At 41.3% G+C, this 20142-nt stretch overlaps 1 protein-coding gene across 8 annotated transcripts in view; it reads right to left on the bottom strand.

Annotated features, from left to right (window-relative positions):
* The window catches only part of KALRN (kalirin RhoGEF kinase), a 462312-nt gene that overhangs the window by 282193 nt on the left and 159977 nt on the right, over positions 1 to 20142 (bottom strand). For all 8 annotated transcript variants that reach the window (XM_058028572.1, XM_058028576.1, XM_058028573.1 and 5 more), the window contains exon 3: positions 17062 to 17176. In XM_058028572.1, the coding sequence (XP_057884555.1) occupies positions 17062 to 17176 (115 nt within the window). The remainder of the gene's footprint in view (positions 1 to 17061; positions 17177 to 20142) is intronic.

Genomic DNA, 20142 nt, shown 5'->3' with positions numbered 1-20142 from the left:
CTCAGCTCATGCAAAGAATGATTAATGTAGGTCTAGACAGTCAACAGCAGCACCTGGTAAAATCCAATCATGTCCAAAGGCAGACACCAAGCCAAATTCCTTCCTGATGCAGGCAGGTATGACCACTCTGGGACTTGCACATTTGATCCAGAGCTTGACTGAGCTCAGAGATGACAAGAGGAGAAAAAACCTCTTCAAAGATGGTAAAATCACTTTTTCTGCATAGTACTGACATCTCCTGCAGTAAGCACTCGTCAGTTCCCATACCCTGCTCCTGGCAGTGAGGGAGAGCAACGCACACCCATTTACTGAGGAACTGTAATTAAAATAAGGAGCTAGGGAGAGAAGATGAGATTCTACACATCAATTCAAAGTAAGATATTTCATGATGAGTGCAGGTTCTCATAAAAGTATTACTGAATTTAAAACTGAAAAAAGGCTTTTATAAGAGCAAAATATTCTGGTTTACCTTTTAAGATGATTTCTTTGTCATTTTTTCACTTTTTTTGATCAGTCTACTTTGAATTTTATCAAAAAAACTTTGAATTTTATCAAAATATTTTGACTGATATAACATTTTAGAGGTATGTTTGTAGGAAATTTCTAAATATTTTAGCTTTTTCCTCACTTAAAAACTTGCACTTCAAAATAGCAGATTCTTCCACAACTCTCTTAGCTTCTGCCCATTTGCAGTGCAGAGTTTGGCAGCATGAACATTTACAATAACTACTCCTTAAGACATATAGGATTTTTTTCCAGAATCCACAGACATAAGGGCAAACATTGGATTCCAGTGCATCTGTCAGGAGGCATGGTTGAAACCCAGAAACACTCCATGGTCCATGGGTCTGTTTAGATTTCTACAAGAATTTCAGTTCTCTTTAGAATTGCAATTAAAAAGCTGATGCCTCTTTTTTTCCCTGGGCTGGACACTGAGGACTGACCGTGACTAATAAATGACTGGTACTCTTTTTTTTTTTTTTTTCTTTTTGAGCTCCACCCGTACACAAACAAAGCAGGTTTTTGTAGGCACAATGATTTACCTAAAATAGTTCATTTATCAGATAGATGCTTCCTGCCATGCCAGGCTGGCTGAAGACTGCCTGTTGTATTACATCCAGAAGGACTTGCTCTGAAGCTACAAAATCAATCTATGCTTTAAGATACACTTGCAAAATCAATTTTTGTGTATTCATTCATACAGCAGACTTTACTCATTCTTTCAAAAAACCATTATGGCATTGAGAGTGGAAAAAGTTCTTTTTACAGAGTCCTCAGGAGACAGGGGAAACTGATGAGTTATTCCCAACCCAGGTCCAAAGCCTCTAGCTCACATCCAATTTATTCTGAATCTGTCTCCTAGAAAGGCCAGGCTCTCTCACTGTGCCTAGCAAGAAGGGCAAAGCCATGCCAATGAAGCCATGGATATGAGGCATCATCCCTTTTTATGTGTGGAGACATAAATGTGGGGGAGATCAAAATCACTGAGCACAAAGAGGTTGATAATTCAGTGTTTCAAAGGCAGTAGAAGATCCAAAAGACACTGTTGACATCCAGAGTGAGAAAGATGAATCTAAAATGCTTCTGGAAAGCAAAAATGAATCCAACAGTCAAAACCCTGGCAATAAATGTGCAAACCCCAGGTGAATCACTCTCTGAGCTAACATTCTCTGAGTGTCTTCCCAAGATGACTTGGGATATTTCTCCAGCCTCAGATACTCTCATCTTTGCAGGAGACTGAGCTCCTCAGGTGCCAGTGTGGTCTCCTCAGGTTTAGCATCCCTCATGCCAGGCACTGTCCCACACTGATGGGAACTCACACATCGCTGACATGGCAATGCAGTTTTCATGTTGTTTCCCTTACAATCCTGAACTTTCAGCACGTTGCAAATAATTTCAGTTCTCCATCATTCTCTGCCTATCAGTCAGCAATAACTGGAAAAACCAGAGGAATTCTTTAATCAGCTAAAGCAGGTTCAGATAAATGCTCTGAAAAGTAATTGCCCAGTTTCAGCTGCCTGCTCCCTTTCCCTCATTAGCTCTATGGCTTCTCTATCAAAAGCACAATAAAACTTCACTGGCAAATCCATCTACAAGTGCCACATGTGAATGATCATCAACCTATTCATCTCAGGAACTACATACCCTAGGTGGTGCTTTCCCTGCTGACAGACCTGAAAATTATATTGACAAATTAACATATGCCAGGTTAGTAATGATAGGAATCTGCTAGTCAGAAAACTTACAATTTATTGTAGATGTCAGCAAGCCCACAGTAATGAAAATCAGAGAGAGCAGATTCTTGAAATACTGCACCTAAGGATATTGGCCTAATGCTGAGCCACTCATTAGGCCTGGAATAGGCACATGAAACACACATCAGGCCACATCTATTCCACCAGACTAATGGGTTTCCTACCTGTGAGTTAAACTAATGTCAGTATAACATCCTGTGTAGAAATGGGCCCAGTGTGGTGGGTTTCTGTAGCAAGTTGAACAACCACAGCTACCCCTTCCCCTCTCTGCCAGAAAAAACTGATGAGGATCAGCAGAATCCATTTCAGAGCTGCTCTGCAAACCCTTAGCCTCACACTGGACACATCCCCCAGTTTAAGAAAAGCCTGTGGCATGTGAGTCCCTGATACTGAGATAACACAAATACATGTAGCTATTTTCCTTGCAATTACAGCTTCACAAGTTATGCATTTTTTTTACACTTGGCTGGAGCACTGTAGTCCAAGGGATGAGACTGAGTCAGGTGAACCTCGTTGGGTTATTCACCCCCTTCTTGTGCATTATAACACACTTCTCTCTGTTGAAGCCACTGCATTCTTCCATTGAATATATTGTATCTACCACATCTTCAGACACAGGGAAGATCCATAATTGCAGAAAAATTACTAATAGTTGTGGCCACCTCAGAGTTAATTTTAAAAAGCTTAAGAGAGAACAGTTAATAATCTAACCATGTGCTTATTTATCCAGGCTGGGATATATTCTCTGTTACACGTGTGCTGATTTTATATAGGAATCATTTATTACTCTCAACATATGCTTATCTAATTGTACTGAATACACATGCTTTATTAAACTCACAAATGAGCCCATTTATGGGTCTATGTGAAAGTAGACCCCTTCATATTTTATTTATAAGTGTGACAATAGAATGGCATTGACATAGAACATCCATTTAATTTAGAGGATTTAGAGTTGTCCTACAGACTTTTCTATTTTTTTTGCCAGAGTCAAAGCTTTTGGGTTTTTGAATTAGATTTCCAGCCCATCTGCTTGAAAAGATAGCCCTGACAATATAGACTAATGTACATTTGTCTTGCTAAGACTGCAGCCAGTGGAAGAAACAATGAGACTAGAACATGAACTTGCATTCTCCATCTTATTGGGGTGCTAACTGAAAACCCAGTTCTGGCAGCCTAAATACCAGAATTCTTCAATATTTCACTACTGCCAATTTTGCCACCAAACCTGCAGATACAATGTTTGTCAAAGCCATGAGTTATTCACAAATGTTCTTGCCCATTTTGATGACCATGCTGCACAATTCAGGTTGCCAATTAGGACTGGGCAAGTGCCTGGCTAAAAAAACATGCCTGCAATTACAATCAAGGATTTTGCTCCCCTTGTATTGTGTGGAGTAAAACCAGTGATCACAGCATAATCAAACTAGTACTCAAAGCCTCTAGTGGAAAAGACAGCAAAAATACAGTTACTGGGGATTTGATATAGAACCTACCAGAGCATTAGCTTAATGCATAATTTTAAGTGCTTTATAAAATAAAAATAAGGAGAACAAGTTAAAACCTCTGTTGCTATAACAGGCTTGAAAAACAGCAGAGAAAACAGCTCAAATACACTCAGACTTTTTCCTACCACTTGAAAACAAAAAGAACACTGCACTGGTCTCTTATGGGGGTTATGCTATGCAAACTGCTAAAATCATCCACAAAATTATTGACTCAAAAAACAACCAAAACCCAAAACCCTCATTCCAAATGTAAATAACTGTCTCAACCTTCTTTTATATAAACTCTTTTAAAATAATTGTCAATGTGTGCTTATGTCCCTTAGGCAAGCTCAAGTTGTTGGTATCTGAAAGGGGAGGTAAGATTGAGTCTGGGTTTATGACAGTGGCTGCTGCCTGAATTTTCACATTGTGGGGAGGAAGCATGGATGCAGTTGTATCCCAACCCTGGGGTTTTTAAGGACAGCAATGTTCAATGACCATGTTTCTTTAGTCCTATGGCCCGCCGGATAAAAATATCTTCCATCTGGTTTCTGTATGGTTGTGCCTCACAATAGAAGGAGCTTGATTAAGCAATTAAGATGGTGCATGAAGCACATGTTTGCACTTGCTAGATATGGATGGACACATGATCACACTTGACTGCTTTTCTGTAGGAAGATCACAGGACTTAAACAAGAATTAGCAAAAGGACATGGTAAGTAGAAGCCTGCAGGCCAGGCAGGCCTTTTACTGCTTTGGTTGACCTCTTGCATCAGTTTCCAATCTATTGTAGTAAATTAATGTGTTAGCCTGAAAAAGTATTGATATCCTCCTTTCATTTGGGACTAAGAGCTGACATGGTGAATGCATGTTTCCACCTGGATGATTTCCTTCTAACGCCCCTGGCAACTTACACAGTGAATAAAAATCTTTATTCTGTCTTAAGATGTACGAGACTTATGGAAAAGTCTGAGAGCTTGGTAATGGCTGCCTAGAAAAATCCTCTCTGGTCTGTTGTCTTGAGATTCATTTGTTGCCTGATTCTGTTTGCAGAGCAGATACATATTTCAAGTTCATTCAGATTCTGTTGAAGTCTGCTGTAGCCTGGAAGAACCAACAGGGGAATCCTGTAATTTTCACAGGAGCCACACATCAAAGGTAGGAAGAACTAATGGTTTGATAAATCAATTGGGACTAACTCATAAAATTACCTCATATATTAATTTGCTTTCAAATACCTTAAAATCCACCCCAAAAATCCTGTTACATCATCTGGTGATAATGATTTCTTTGATCTTCTCTCTGCCCTATCTACCTAAAATAGTTTATCATTAGCTTTTAGAACTTGACCAATATTTGAACCTATGTGATGTGAAAAACAATTAAAAGTCAGTTGCCTCTAAAAGAGCAATGTGAGCAAAGTATTGACAAAATGGACTTCAGCTTCTGGAAATACTACCTTGTCACCAATTTCAAAAGCCCAGAAAGGGAGATCAAGACAGACTTGCATTGGTATTGTATCCAATACAATAATTTGATTTACGTTGCTCAAAGTTCTATACATTATTCAAACATTTCTGGTTTAATTTTCCAAGTGCTCCTGGGAATATAAAAAATATATAATGAGGACAACTAGCATCTTATTTGCTAAGATGAACATTTCTAAATCTAGTGTCCAAGTTAGAGCAGGTGAATTCTCAAATGGCCTCTTTCTCAAAGGTATTGAGTGGATTTTACCTAACTAAAATTTATGCCTTCTTTGTATAATCAGTAGTGCCCAACAAGTCATCAGGTAAGTGCTGCTGATGCTAATACACACAGATACAATTTAACAGTCCCTAAAACTACTGTGCTGAAGTGTCCTACAGAATTCATTCCCAAATGAAAATCCCAGGAAATCCTTTTAGCTGACCCTATTTCCATGTCACCTACAGTTTACGATCCAACACTGCAAAGTCATTAGGGTGGCTGTTCTGGAAAGTGAAGAGAAACTGAGATTTCCAGTAAGCCTGGTAAGTGAGGAATGATGTAACAGTTGAGGTTTGCCTTGTGAAGAGAGAAGAATAAAACCCAAAAAAACCTGCACATACTGCTTGTGTATTTGATTCCTAGTCTAACAGTTCATTAAAAAGCAGAGCTCCCAGACATTCTTCTTATGGGTAAGATTTTTCACTACTTTCCTATGTACCTGATTTTTAATTAGATTTTGGAATGGAATTGCAGCTCCTACCCACAAATCTCCAGTGGGGAGCAAAATCTTAACTAATCTGTGATCCCAGAAATGTTTGCTTCTCCAGATGCAGTTTCTGAACTAAATTACAAATGTTGTAGAAAGAGACGAATGGAGAAATAAGGGGACGTAACCGCAAAATTGGATGTCATTAATCAGTGTTGTAAGAGTTTAGTTCTGTCTTTAGAACAAAAGAAAAACAAGGTCTTAAGGAAAAAGAACGTATTGCCTACTTGTATCATTCTTAGACTAACAGTTTATTAACAAGCCATGCTTCCTACATGCATGATCACCCATTAGTTAATCAGATACCTTTGCAATTACTGTTCTCCCTTAAATTCTTCCACTCCCTTGAATTACTGCATGGTGAAATGGTACATTTCATAATGAGACAGGTTTTCCAAGTGCATTTTCTAAGGTCAGGTGGCAACACAGTACATGGCAAATTTCCTACAGCGTGCTCCCAATTCAGATTGGGAAAGGCAGCTTTAAGATCCTGCTTCCCAGAAATTAGGGGTCTAATCAGTGCACACTGTTAAAGGGATGTGTACTTCTGCCTCATGCAGTATATCTGTAAAAAAAAAAAAAACACTTAGGGTTTTCTATCTTCAAGATGTAAAATATCACTTAATATGGTTTAATAGCTATTTAATATGGTTTACCAAGCAAAAATAACTTTTAATTAGAAATTCTTTCAAACGAAACTTAAAAAGTAGTATTTATTCAATCCTCAATAACAACATCCATAGCACAAGCATCTAGACTTTCAAATAAATAAACAAACTATAAAACTTAACTTATCCTTCTAGTGAAAGTTTTCTAATAATACAGCAGTAATATTAGAGACTGTCAATTCTTCTTGTAATCCCATGTGAAACAGGAGAAAGGGATAGGAAAGGCATTTGAAAGCAGACTGATCCGGCTAGAGATGAACTGCTGCTCTGATTTTTGGAGAGAGATGCAATTATTCTACAAAGCCATTCTCTATTCCAATTTCTACTCACTAACTTTAACCAAAAGGACCATTCAGTAAAGATGTCCCTTGTAAATACAGCATCAAGCTTACAGCAGGTTCCTACTTTCTCATGTTTGCACAGTAGTGTGGGCATGTTTAAGAGGGGGAAGATTTCCCTGAAAAGAGTCGCAGGACAAGGGTAAACTGTTTTGGTGCTCTGCCTTGTTGGTGAAGTACCACAAAGGATCTTTCTAAAATATTACATCACTGGAAAATTCTCTAGAGACTAAGGTTTCTCTTTAAAGTTAGACATTAAATAAAGCCCTGTGTACACAGTCAGGGAAACCAATCCTCCCCTGTTAATAGCAGAAAAATACACTGTGGCACACGTTGCTGACCAGACAGCGTTTGCCAAGCCAAAAGCATGTCTGAATTACACTTTGCTGCCTTTTCCTATGGGGGAAGGAGAGAGTCTAGAATTATTTCTCTTATTTGTGATTTTACTTTTCATTAAAGAATTTCTTTTTCTCTTTTTTTAAATCTTAATCTAAGTAGCCCAGAAGTCGCACACCATAGAGTTACAACTACGGTTTGCTGCACGCAGTGCTGCAGGATCCACAGGGAACTCTGAAGTAGTGCCAGGATCCATAAGGAAGGCATAAAACTCCATAGACTTGGTTAGGAACACCTTATGGAAAACGAGAAGAAACCATTGATGAGATTTACAACTGTCTACCCAACTTGGATACCAATTTCCTTTGCAAACAGCAGGGAACTGAGCATCCCAACCTCTGAGACAAATCTTGCCAGTCCCAAGCCATACTTTCCATGCTATAAGAACATCAGCCTGCTTAATCCCACATGTTACCATGAACTGGTCATTGTTCTATTTCAATATGATCAAATTTTCTCATACCACAAACTAGCATGTGCTTTTATGAGCATGGGAACTGCCAAACTCTTGGTAGTGATTTGCACATTGATTCTCTAATGGTTAATAACAAATGTAGCTCTTACATGATCTAGGGATACCTGCACACCTCCAGTCTCTGAGAAGGGCTGGGTTCAGACCACCTTCTCCTCTCTGTGGACACTAATTACGCCTCTTTCCTTGATGCAGCTGTCTATTCTCATTAAATTTGTAGAAATGTAATATTCTTGAGCATTTTCTCTGACAGATTTGGTTTAACAGTGACTGACAAACAGTATGATAGCATCAGCTTTTTATTATTCATTTGGAAATATGCCTAAATTATATTCCTGAAAACATATCCCCAGTCTACCCCAGCTGTGCACTGGGGAACCCAAACTTTGGAGCATCACCCTCAGCATCTCCATGCATCCAGTGAGGATAAGGATCAGCCTGTCTAGGCTGAGACAACTCCACTCCTGTGTCTCCCATTACTTGCCTCATATTGGCACACAGTAAAGGTCTCATCCATCCTCCACGGGAGTCTAGAAGAGCTTTCCACAGACATTGAGATGCCTTGGACAATGTGCCCATTACAAAACAGACTGCAAAGCACAGCAGTTGTTTTCCTGCTTCTAATGACATCCATGAAGAGATGGCATAAGCCATTTCCAAACTGTAATAATTTCTAATAGTGAAAAGGATATAACACATACTGGAGTTACTGATGAGGAACACAAGCATCCATAGTGGAATGAGACAAAAACTATTTTACAGTCTCTGCAAAAACTGTAGGAAAGAGATCACCTAAAAGAAAATTCAGGATTGGCTGAAGTGCTGCATATTCCACTGACGGCTGCTGACAGCTTCAGGAGGGAGCTGAGCACGGCCTGTGCCAGCTCTGCTGCCAGCGAGACGCTCCCACAAAACCTCTCTGTCTGCTAATTTTAGCTGCTCTGAATTACTGCTCACATTAGCACATGCCTGCCTTCTCCAAGGAATTCTGCTGCCTGGACCTCTTGGAGCATTGTGGAGCCACAGGTCTGATGGTTAAGGGGCCCATGAGGAACATGCAAGAGCTTTACACCAGGACTAGTGTGGCCAAGGCCAGGGATGGCAGCATGGGGAGGTGTGCTGCAGAGACTCACAAAACACTTCTCAGAGAGCCACTGAGGAAGAGGATGGAGAAAATGACACTGCATAAAATTTACAGCAGGCTGTGGTGCCCGCCAGCTCCCTCACCAGTGAATGGGTGCAGGATATATCCTAGTTTACAAGTTTCTGTCTTTTCTCCATCACCTCAGCTCCTTCTTCCAGGCAGCAGATGCTGGTACAACCAACATGCAAAAGCCATTTAGGAGGAGGAACAATGCTGATCTAATCCCCAGACTGAGGGCCTGGACAGAGCTCAAAAGCAGAGTGTGCAGCACAGCTCTACGTGAGACAACTCGGGGGATGGGATCAGGCCCCAGACACTGCCAGCACCACTGGGTGGCACTAGGCCGTGGTGGACAACCAGCAGCGGTGGCACGCATGGTGACAGGGGCTGTTTTGCTGTTTGATCCTGATTTGGAGAAATCCAAGCAGAATCATTCCCAGGCAGAATTCTCTGCTGGAAATGCAGTGAGGTACTATGCACAACATTACTAACAGAAATACAGCAAAACAGGGAGTGGTTGCACAGGATGGGCACCCATCTTGTGTGAGAGAGCCAGAAACAGCATCCCACACACAGCCCCTGCAGGGAAACTGAGTAGCACCTGAGGCTCCCCTGAGAAGACAGCTGAGGTCTTCTAAGGGTCTTAGCAAAGCTCAGACCTTTGGCAAAGGCCACCAAGCCTTGAGGAACTCAGGTGATGCCACTGCATGGAATCACCACACATACAGGAGGCGGCTGCCTCCAGATCAGCCCTCCTGGCCCCCGCAGGAAGCACTGCCAGAGGCAGCTCTGACTTTGCTCAGAGGGTTTTAACAGCCCTCCAGTGGCTCTTCTCCTAGCAAGAAAGAGAGAAGCCAGGTGTGGTGGCACTGCAGAGCTGTGGCTGGGCAGCAGCACCTTTTGACTATTTTCAGGACAGAGGACATGGGCAGATGGGGGCTGTGAGGAGGAATCCACTGACTGCCATCCTTCTGGCTGCTCTGAGCTTGCAGCCTGAATGCACGGCCTGAGAGGGCAGGGCTGAACCAAAAAAGGCCAGACCAGGAAAATCAAAAGGCATTGGACCTGAACCGGGTAGAGATGCTTACTTTGCTGCCTGGGAGGAGACAAAGTAAAACAGTGACCTTTTATTCCATTGGACATGTGCCCTCTGCAAGCCCTAGCCACTGACTCCACTGAAGAAGGTACAAGTGAGCTCCCACTTGGCTGGAAAACAGCCAAGGAAACAGTCAGTGCCAGCAAAGGCAAATTCTCCTCCAGACCTGTGCACTTCCCTTCTATGCTAAACTTGGCCTGTAGGGCTACCCTCTGCAATCCTCAGTCTTCAGATTATTAACCCATTGAATTTGTGTTGGAGATGTTAGATGAACCAGAAAGAACCCAACATGACTTTGAAATCTCAGCACGAGATTGGCAGTAATAGAAAATTAAACTCCTTCCCCTACACTGTAAAATAGAACAATTGTCTTGGAAATAATTCAGACATAATAAATGGGGGATTCGTTCATATTAACTGTTTTCAATTGCAGATTTATAGCCTAAAATTAAGCAGATGTTGAGTGTTGAATACAATGCCTAAGAACACAATGACAAGTTGAAATCCCAGTTTCTCTGCATGTGGCAATCAGTAGCTTCAATTATTTATTGGAATACAATTAAAATATAATTAAATGGAGCAAGCTATACTTAAGAATAAAGAAATATTGTAGAACTTAGTGGGGAAAAAACAGTAAGAGATTTTCAGGTTTTCCAAAACAGTACAAAATGTTTGGATACAAGATAAACAACTTAAAAAATACTTTGCAAATCTCTTTGGAAGTTCTTTAGGGAATTTACTTTAAATAAGGAATTTACTCTTGTAAAAACATCAACCTTTATTTTATTTATTTCAATTCTGAAACAGGATAATGAAATCTTCATAAGCTTATTTCAATATTAAGTTAATCTCATTTCTTCTATTTCACAATAAACAGAGACTTCTATTAGACCCATATTGATGATTACTGGTAAAAGTGAGATGCAGAGCCCAGCTTACTCTGCCTTTTATTAGTCTTCAGAGGGCTACAGAAGCTGTGCAATTCACAGTACATCAACTGCCAAGCTTTCTATCATGCTCTTTGTGCTACTCATCACAAAACCAGTCTGAAAACACTTGCACTGTTATGGAGCAGGACAGCAGAACAGGGCTCAGCAGGTAACCAGGCTGGGACCAGTCAGAGAGCACTCTCAGCTCCCACAGAGGGCAGAGAAAAAGAGGACATTTGCTTCAGGTCCAGAGCTGTGCAAGATGGGACCTTACACTAGCCAGAAAAACAGTAACAGGCAATGAAAGCAGGAAATAATTCGGAAACAGATACCACAGCCCTCCCATTTTCCTTAGGTTTGGGCTGATTTAAAAACAAACATAGTAAGTTGTGTATCTGTTTAAACAGCCCACATCTTTATACAAAATAGTATCACAGAAGCTGGAGTGACGTTTGTTTTCATGCCTCTGTGGCAAGACAGGAGTGACAAGACCTTGGTCTCTCCTGACACACCTCCTAACAGGGTCTCCAAGATGGGCACGATACAGAAACCTGTTCCAGTTATTCAATCTGTGATTCTAATCACTTTCTTGTTGTCCCATTTTCCATGTACACTGAGACTAAATTGTTTACTTTAGCTCAGGCTTGCAGAGTGTATTTTAACAGATCACTTTACTTTCCAGCTCTAACATAAGCATCCCCAACACCTTCAGTCTTTTCTCATAACTCCTGCTCTCCAGGCTCTGACAGCTCCTGTCACTCTCTCTGCACTTCTAGGAAGCCCACATTTTCTAGCAGCTTCTGGTAAATGGGAGTTTCCAAGATTGCAGCTGTAGACACTTGCTGCAGAGTTTCAACATCAATTACAGCCACTGTCCACTCACCCAGGAATAAAATGCCTCAGCAGGTTATTAACACAGCTGGAAGGAGATCAGAGATCCTCTTCTGAAGTGCTGATTTTCAGCAAGCAGTGAACGTGTAACTTTGCCCTGAGGTGGTCAGTAAGGGGACACAGGAAGCAACACAGAGCAGTGAGCTCTGAAGCCTTTCAGTAGGACAAAGTAAGAGCACCAATATTTCAACAGAAGTCCCCCAGTTCCTAACAGAGTGATAAAAACATAACACACAAATACCACATATGGTAGAGGCTGGATTTGAACTGGCTACAGAGCGGCAAAACACTCTCAAAACTCACCGGCACTCATGTCAGTTATTTACTTCTAATGAACCCCTTTTTCCAAAACACCTTACCATTATTTGTTAAATTATATCTGAAGAAAATATTACATCTCCATTAGGCTCATTAGCTTCACTGCATTTTTTACTGCTGTATTTTGAAACAAGTGTATGGTGGAATAATTATCTTATCGATGGCACCAGATATTTAGTTACTAAAATTGGTATGATGTCCCTGGTGTTATTTTTTAAATAGATGGCTATTTTTGTAGATCTACAATAGCCTCCAGGAAAAAAAAAAAAAAAAGTCCTCAAAAGCTCCTTCTGTGCTAAGATCACATAACAGAAAGCAGAGCTCTAGGGTTTAATTCCTATCAATCAACAAAATGAGTTTCCCACTACTCCTGGCCAGAGGAGCTAATATACACAGTACCACAGGTCACCAGAGAAGAGCTTAAAATAAATCCAAGAGTGGGTGAGTATTGCTACATTCTGCCATCCCCTGTATTGTTCTTCTAATTCTACAAAGCCCTCGTCATTAAACTAATTATTAGGGGCACTTCAGCTGCTTTACTGCTCCTAGCACCTCATCCAGCTTGGGCAGCTCTGAGGAGCTGTTCAAACACACAGGGCTGCCCCTTGGAAACACTTTGCTGCTGTTACGCCCTGGATGTCCCCCAGAACAGGGAAACATTTGAGCAGCTTTTTGAACAGAGCACAAATAAAAAGTAGATGTCTTTAAAAACACAGGCCCCTGAGGCATCTCAGGTTTCCCCTCTGCAGAGAGCACAGAAGATTGCTTATCTTGGCTCCAGAATAGATTGATGTGCTCAGCCGGAAGGTTCACTCTAGCTGACAGAGAACATTTCCTTCATCGTATTGCTTCACCATGCGAGGAGATAACTCAGCCTAATAATATTCTGTCTCCTTTTTATCCTCCTATAGCCTACGCATAACTTAATTCCTAATTCCAAAGGGCTCGCAGAGGAGATTGGCCTGGTGCTAGTTTCATTTACACACACATAAATCAAAGCTCAGTTTACTGGAATAGATGGCACTGCACTGGTGTTAAAATATAAAATCTTCAGCAAGGCCAGAAAATTCTCCCTCAGCTCCCCCGATCATAAACACCATTTTATCCTAGATTCAGTCACGCCCTCCAAATTTCTAAACATTGCATCCATTTAAATTTGCATGTAAATAGAAGCTATCCTGAGTCACAAGAAATACAGCTTCGCCTACCCAGAAAGCATTAGTGCAAATGTAAACCAAGCAGAAAATGGCAGAGTGGTGGCAACTTGGCATCCATGGAATTTTCTTTACATGTAATGAATAGTGTCTTCGTTCCTTAGTAACTAATTACAGTGGAACTGCTTTGAGAAAAGCACCTTGTGATGTGCCTGAAAGAGCAACGTAGGACACCGAACCAGGGCCGCATTAGTTCACAGTGTCAGATACCCACTCACAACCTCCTCCTCCTACCCAAAACTGCAGGATCAGGCTTTTGAACCTTCCAGGAGCCTTAAATTACCCCAGGCAGTGTGGACTGAAAACTTACCATTTCGGGATAGGAACAAGCAGTGTTCCTAGATCTTCACCCCCAGGCAGTAATCCTCCACCACACAGGAAACCCCACTGCCTGCAGGCACCTGCCTGGCTGTGGCTCCCAGCTGCATGAAAGCCCTCACTATTCTGCTCTAACTCAAGCACACATAGCTGCTTTCAGAAAGCCCACATTATTATTCTGCTTTTGAAGAAGGAGCTGCAGAAAGCTGAATCAGAAATTTTGAAAACTGCTAGCAAGACCCAGCAAGACTGGTTTCACTTACCCTAATCTATCATCACATTTCATCACCAATCTCATACCTGCTCCAAGCTCCCAGCACTGTGCCACCTCTGCCCCCTCCATTAAGATATAAAACAAGGGTTAAGTGACAGATAGTATCAATGTGGAGAGAAATCTGTCTCACTCAGAAACCAATGTACCAGGAATAAAGAAAGAATTATTATCCTGGTGTCAATATGATAAATTACAGTCTCTTTTTCCTAAAGAATTTCTACTTTTTCAGCTAGCACAGAAAACTCTTCTCCTTTCAGCACTCAACATTCAAGCAGTTTCTTCTGACATCCTGTTCAGAATTTCTGCTAATGAAATTGTTTATTTTGGTGGATGGCCGATGTAGTTAGTAGCTACAGCACTCATCTTGAAATAAACATGAACTGAGAGCCAGTGATAGGAATTCCAACTGTTCCTTCCATATATTTGTTTCCAAAACATAAATAATTTTGAAAGCTCTGCTGCTTGCCCTTGTTAAAGTGAACAAAATGTTTAGGGAAAATGAGTTTTCAGTGTTTCCTTACACCACACAGGTTATACAATCCCACGTGCCAAACCCATGAAGTTTGTGGTCACATTTCCCCCCTAGAGCAGCAAGTTCACAGCTGTTGCACCAGACAAAACAGAACTAGGAAGAACTGGGAGAAATAACCTCCTGATCTACCATACCCTCTCCATAACATTTATATCAATGCCAGAGGCTTGTCTATACAGCAACAGAAGGATTTTAGAAAAAAACTGTATGTCTTATAGTGCTAATGGGAATCCATTAGAAAACATTTCCTCATATCTAGCCTAATCTTTACTTGCTTTGGTGTAACATATTTGTTTGTCTTTGCCCTACAAACCATTCATTTTTCAGCATGACAACGTGCTTGCACTTTTCACTCTCTAGACTGAACAACCTCTGCCCTTTTAATCTTTCCTTGACAGGCCACATTTTCAAGACCTCTGATCACTCTTGCTTTTTTCTCCATACCTCTCAATGTGCAATCATCCCAACAAGGAGACAATACTCCAGTTAATACCTCCAGGGGTCCAATCTGCAAGGACCCTTGGAAAGCCAGTGAAAGTGCTCCAGGCATAGCCAGTCTCTTACTGCTGGGTACATTTTCATGACAGGAGATTGCACAGAGGAAAGGATGTTCTCTGGTATAACTAGAGACACACTCCAAAGGCTTCACACACCAGGACAGAACAAGGCTTTGTAGTGACCACCAGGATGAGAATGGTTTTTAGTGTTTCTAGGAACACAGGCAGCCAGGTCTTGTATTGGCTCCTTCACGTATTTCTGACCCCAGGTTCTGCATCATTACAGAAAAATCACTGCTGCACTGATCCAGAGTGAGGCAACTAAAAGCACATCAAAGACTGAGCTAATTGATTCAGTTGTGTTACAGTGGGGAACACAAAGGATGCATCTTTCTATTACTGCCACCTCCATGAGGGAAGAGCAGTTAACAGAAAAGGTTGACATGTCAGAAGGTCATTTTTGCTCCACAATTGCTTGGAACCCAGAGCAATGTCATATCTTCATATTGCAACCATGCAAAAAATGATAAGATGTAGGGCACCAGTTTCATTACTGCAGCAGCTAAGGGGGAATTGCCAAGCTCTGGGACACATTCCCAGGGAGTGACCTACTGCTCCCCCAGCCCCACAGCATGTCTGTAAAGTCTCTCACAACATGGTTGAAAATGGAGCTGGCTAGAGGGTGAAATGAGAGGAAGCAGAGAAAAGCAAACAGACTCACTTATTAGTAAAACCTTGATGACCAAAAGTTCAACAGAGCAAAAAGTGCATCACCAGAGGACTTATGATGTCCAGGAAACAAGCACTGGCAGATCTGGTGCACATGGCTGCATTTGCTCCTTTGCTACTCACTCTGCATCTTAGTGACTAAGTCTCCAAACAGCCCTTAGCCCTCTTCCATACCAAACACAACTTTTGTCCTCTGCACATTGCATGTTTAAGGAACAGAGTGCATTTCCAAGACCCTTACCTCCTGACCTCCAGATGCAGCCAACCCCTCTGCCCTTCATGTCTTAACTTCACACTCTTTGCCAAAACATGAACATTGTTAATAGCTCCTGTTCCAGGGGTTTAAAAGAGAAGGAGCTCCTGGGTGGCACAGGATGTGTTCCTGCAACCCTGAGCATCCCTTCTCAGTCCCTCACCTGCCCTGGAGTAACACTCACATCAACAGCTGAGAGTTTTGGGCAAGGATATTTGACAAGCCTAAAAATAGGAAAAAGAAGCTGGATGAGGGCATATGTAGGCTCACTCTCTGAGGCTGGATCAGAAATACCTCCCTGGGCACTGAGCCCTATAAATGATCTCCCAAGGCTTGAAAAAATAAATATGCTCTGGCAACACACCTTTCCTCCAGTATCCCTGGGAAAAGGATGGGGACTTGCTTGTTGGAAGAGAGCCACAGAGACTAATGCGGGGAAAGGTGGTGGTTTACATTCAGAACAATTTGAAATGCCTTTCTTTGAGAGCTCCCTCTTTGGTCCACCCATGTTCCTTCTCCAACCTGAAGAAATCTCTGGAAAGTACTGGAACAGGAATGTCTGCCTTCTTGTTCAGGCACTCTCTCCTCCCCAGCAACTACAGCCCCCTACCCCAGCTCTCCCAAACCTCCCACAAGGTATTAAAAAGCAACAACAGACAGCAGGCTCTCTCCAGCTTGCTATATTTAACTGCAGACCTCTAAGCATTCCTGCCTTTGCACTCCTTTAAAAGAGTTGCACAGAAACATGGAGAATGAGAGCTGCTCCTCGAGGCTGTGAGGAGCCTGAAGCCCAGGTTTGCTCCCACTGCCTCCTCACTGGGGGCTCCTGCATTGCCTCGTGTGCCATAAAAACCACCGGAGCGCACACAGGAGGAGGAAGGGAACACTTCTGTTCCTCCGCCCCAAGAACTCAAGGTACTAAATGTTAATACTTGGAAATCAGCAACTGCCAAGAACAAGATCCCCACCCACCCATCCACCCTAAGCTTTGAAGTGTTTTCTTTCCAGCTTTACCTTGGCACGCTGGCCAAATAAGTCACAAGTTTACGAAGGTCTTCCTGCCTTATTCTGTCATGATTGCTGCGGGCTGGGAAGGTCAAGACCGGACCACCTCGTTTATCACGGCCACCTGTGGAAAATAAAGGATTGTTAGAAAATCAGACAGGAAGCACACATCAAAAAAACTACGTGCACTGAATTGATAAATATAAATTACAGCACATGTAAGAGTCTGCGCACCCGTTGTAGCTTTCAGACTTGCCTAATCGAGGAAGACAAGCTTGCGTTTGCTGGAGCTCCAAATGGGGGATATAAGAAAAAATTTTAAAAAGCCCACACAAGGAAAATTGCTACTAGCACTTCTTCTTTCACCTAATCCCATCAAATCTAATATATCCGCCACTCCAAGCAGGAGATGCTAGTGAAATCCTACTGTGGGGATAGTTTTAAACTGGTCAGCACCAAGAAAGCATTTTTCACTGCTGCTGAGTGTGTTGCACTGTTCATTCCAAGATAGTTTACCACATCCTGCCAGTTTGAAGCGATGTATCCCAGTAGTGTTTATGCAGCACAATGTTCTAATCTATCAGGTACTTCATTTGATTTAAAATTATGATTAGAGCTTCATGTCTTCTCAAAATATTTGGGGGGGGGGGGGGGGGTGTTCCTGTAGCTTTCCTGTCTTAAAAATCACTTATTTTAAACAGTCAATGTCTGCCCCTTTGTCTTTTACAACAATTATCTAAAGGATTAGCATTAAAGGAATAACTCTACCCTGAACTGTACAACCACAAATACATGGGCAAATATAATCTAATTCTGCAGCACCTTATTTTATTCTCTCCTGTAAACAAAGTTTAAGAAGAGTGAAACTGAAATCTAGTACTTCATTCAATGTTTAGTTGTTTCTTTACATATTATCTCAGGATTTCTTCCAGGAATTGTGTTGTTAGATACATGTTTGCACTGTTATCTAGGGAAAAGTTACAGCTAAACTACAGCTCAAAAAGCTAGTACAGAACTGCAAGGACCTCCCAAACAAGCTGCAAAAATGCACATGAGTTTGCACTTCTCAATGGAAAGTATAATCCCTTTAACCAAAATATCACTTCTGAGAAAGGAAACCCAAGTGCTTTCTGAGCTAATTTACTTGGCCAACAAGAAGAAAAAGCTACACAAGGACATGAACATCTCTGATTCACACTTGTGCTCTCTCATTAAGAACTTGGGACACCTGCAGTCTGTGCTACTGGCACATTCTTGTTACTATATATACTTTTACTTAAAATACAGATAAGTCTTAATTGCTAAATTAAAAAGAGTTTGTCTAAAGAGTTTTCTACAGCACTGCTGCCTGTACAAGACAGAGTCTCTTACACAAACTTCATCCATACAAATAGAGATGCCACTGGCACCCATGGTTTTCAGTGGATGCAATGCACCTGAAGGATTACACTGTGCAAGTTTCCATTGGAGCCAGGTTGTGTCTGATTTGTCCAGAGATACAAATGGAGAGGCAAACGACAGATGTCATCTTTATTTTGAGCCCTCACGCAGACAGGGGTACATATGGAGTACAAAAACTGTCCTGCCTAATCTCCACCAAAATCTCTGTCCTTTCTATTTGCCTTTGGCTTTACACCATGAAGATGAGGAAGGTCCACTGGAATTCAGTGTCACCTTGGCAGATCCATGCCTCTGCCACATAGCATGAAAGTGGGGACATAATGTAAAAAAGGATTCCATTTACAAGGAAATAAACTCATCTAAATGTTCCAACCTTTTTATGAAAAAAGCTTCCTCATTTTAAGTACATTTTCCCTTTGTTGAGATTGTTTCACACACCACATCAATGCCAAACCATTATATCATGCATGATACGTGTCCAACAGAAAAGCAAGCCAGCCTATAGAATGGCAAACCAATACAAGTAACTAGAGCTGGAGGGAAATTCTTTTTCAACACAAGAGGCTTTTCAAGGTTTTGAAACATTTCCCATCATATCTAGATGTAACCAAGGTTTTCAAAAGCTTCCAGATATTTGCTGAAGCAGAGACCTCAACTTGAACTGCATCCCAGAAGAACACGCTACCCGCTACTCATTCATGCTCCCTCTCCTTCGTTCACAATCATTTAAATATTTGTACAACGTGGAAAAGCACTAAGATTTGAGATCAAAAGACTCCAAGCCTACATTTATAATCCTCTCTGAGGATATGAAACACCTGGAAAGGGCCATGAGCTTCCCACAGCCCAGCAGCACTAATCAATCTGATGCTGCTCATTCACCTAGGCTTCATAAACCAAAAATTGTGTTTCTAGTCAGGGACTCCTTTAACACCTACCATTCCACCAAAGTGAGCTCCACAAAATAAATAAATATAAACCTGTGCAAATTCTGGTAGGCTGAAAACATGAAATCAGAAAATTCTTGATCCTTTCAGTAACAGAAACCCAAAGATTTCAGCTACAGAAAAGAAAATAGGATCCAGAATATTCCTCTCCTGTCTTTGCTTCAGGATAAAAACTATCCCTCAACAGTTCATCTAAACTGTCCCCAGGGGAGCAGGATAAATAAGGCTCAGGCACAGGGTCAGAAGTTGCCAGCACAGACCAGAGAAAATGGGTTAAATCTCATTGGAGGAGGAAGGTTACATGCTGACCCAGTTGGACATTTCTGGAGGATGGAAGGATAAATAAGCACCCAGACTGATTCCTTCTAGTCTTACAGCACACAGAAACAAGGAGACATGGGTAAAATATCAAAACATGCTAAATTTAGAAACAAATGTTTATCATTTGTGATAAAAGTGCAGCTCTAGTCTTTGAGCAATAGAGTGAACTTATTACAAATATATCATACATATTAGAATCCTTCAGTTGCTTCCTTCAAGTCCATGCAATCCTAGTTACTAAGAAATCACTAATTTTTAGGAATGCCTACATAATTTACAATTTTACCAAGAGCCTGTATAAAGAAACATCAGATTTCTTCTAAAACAAACTATTAAACACTAATGTATGTTTAATTCACCATTAGACTTGCAGAGTTCTGTAACTGTGGTTTACTCTCTTAAATACTGATAATATGCAGAG

Source organism: Melospiza georgiana, chromosome 7 (genome assembly GCF_028018845.1).
Source record: "Melospiza georgiana isolate bMelGeo1 chromosome 7, bMelGeo1.pri, whole genome shotgun sequence".
Lineage (NCBI taxonomy): Eukaryota > Metazoa > Chordata > Aves > Passeriformes > Passerellidae > Melospiza > Melospiza georgiana.
Note: the sequence above shows the minus strand (reverse complement) of the source record. Positions and strands in the feature narration are given on the sequence as shown.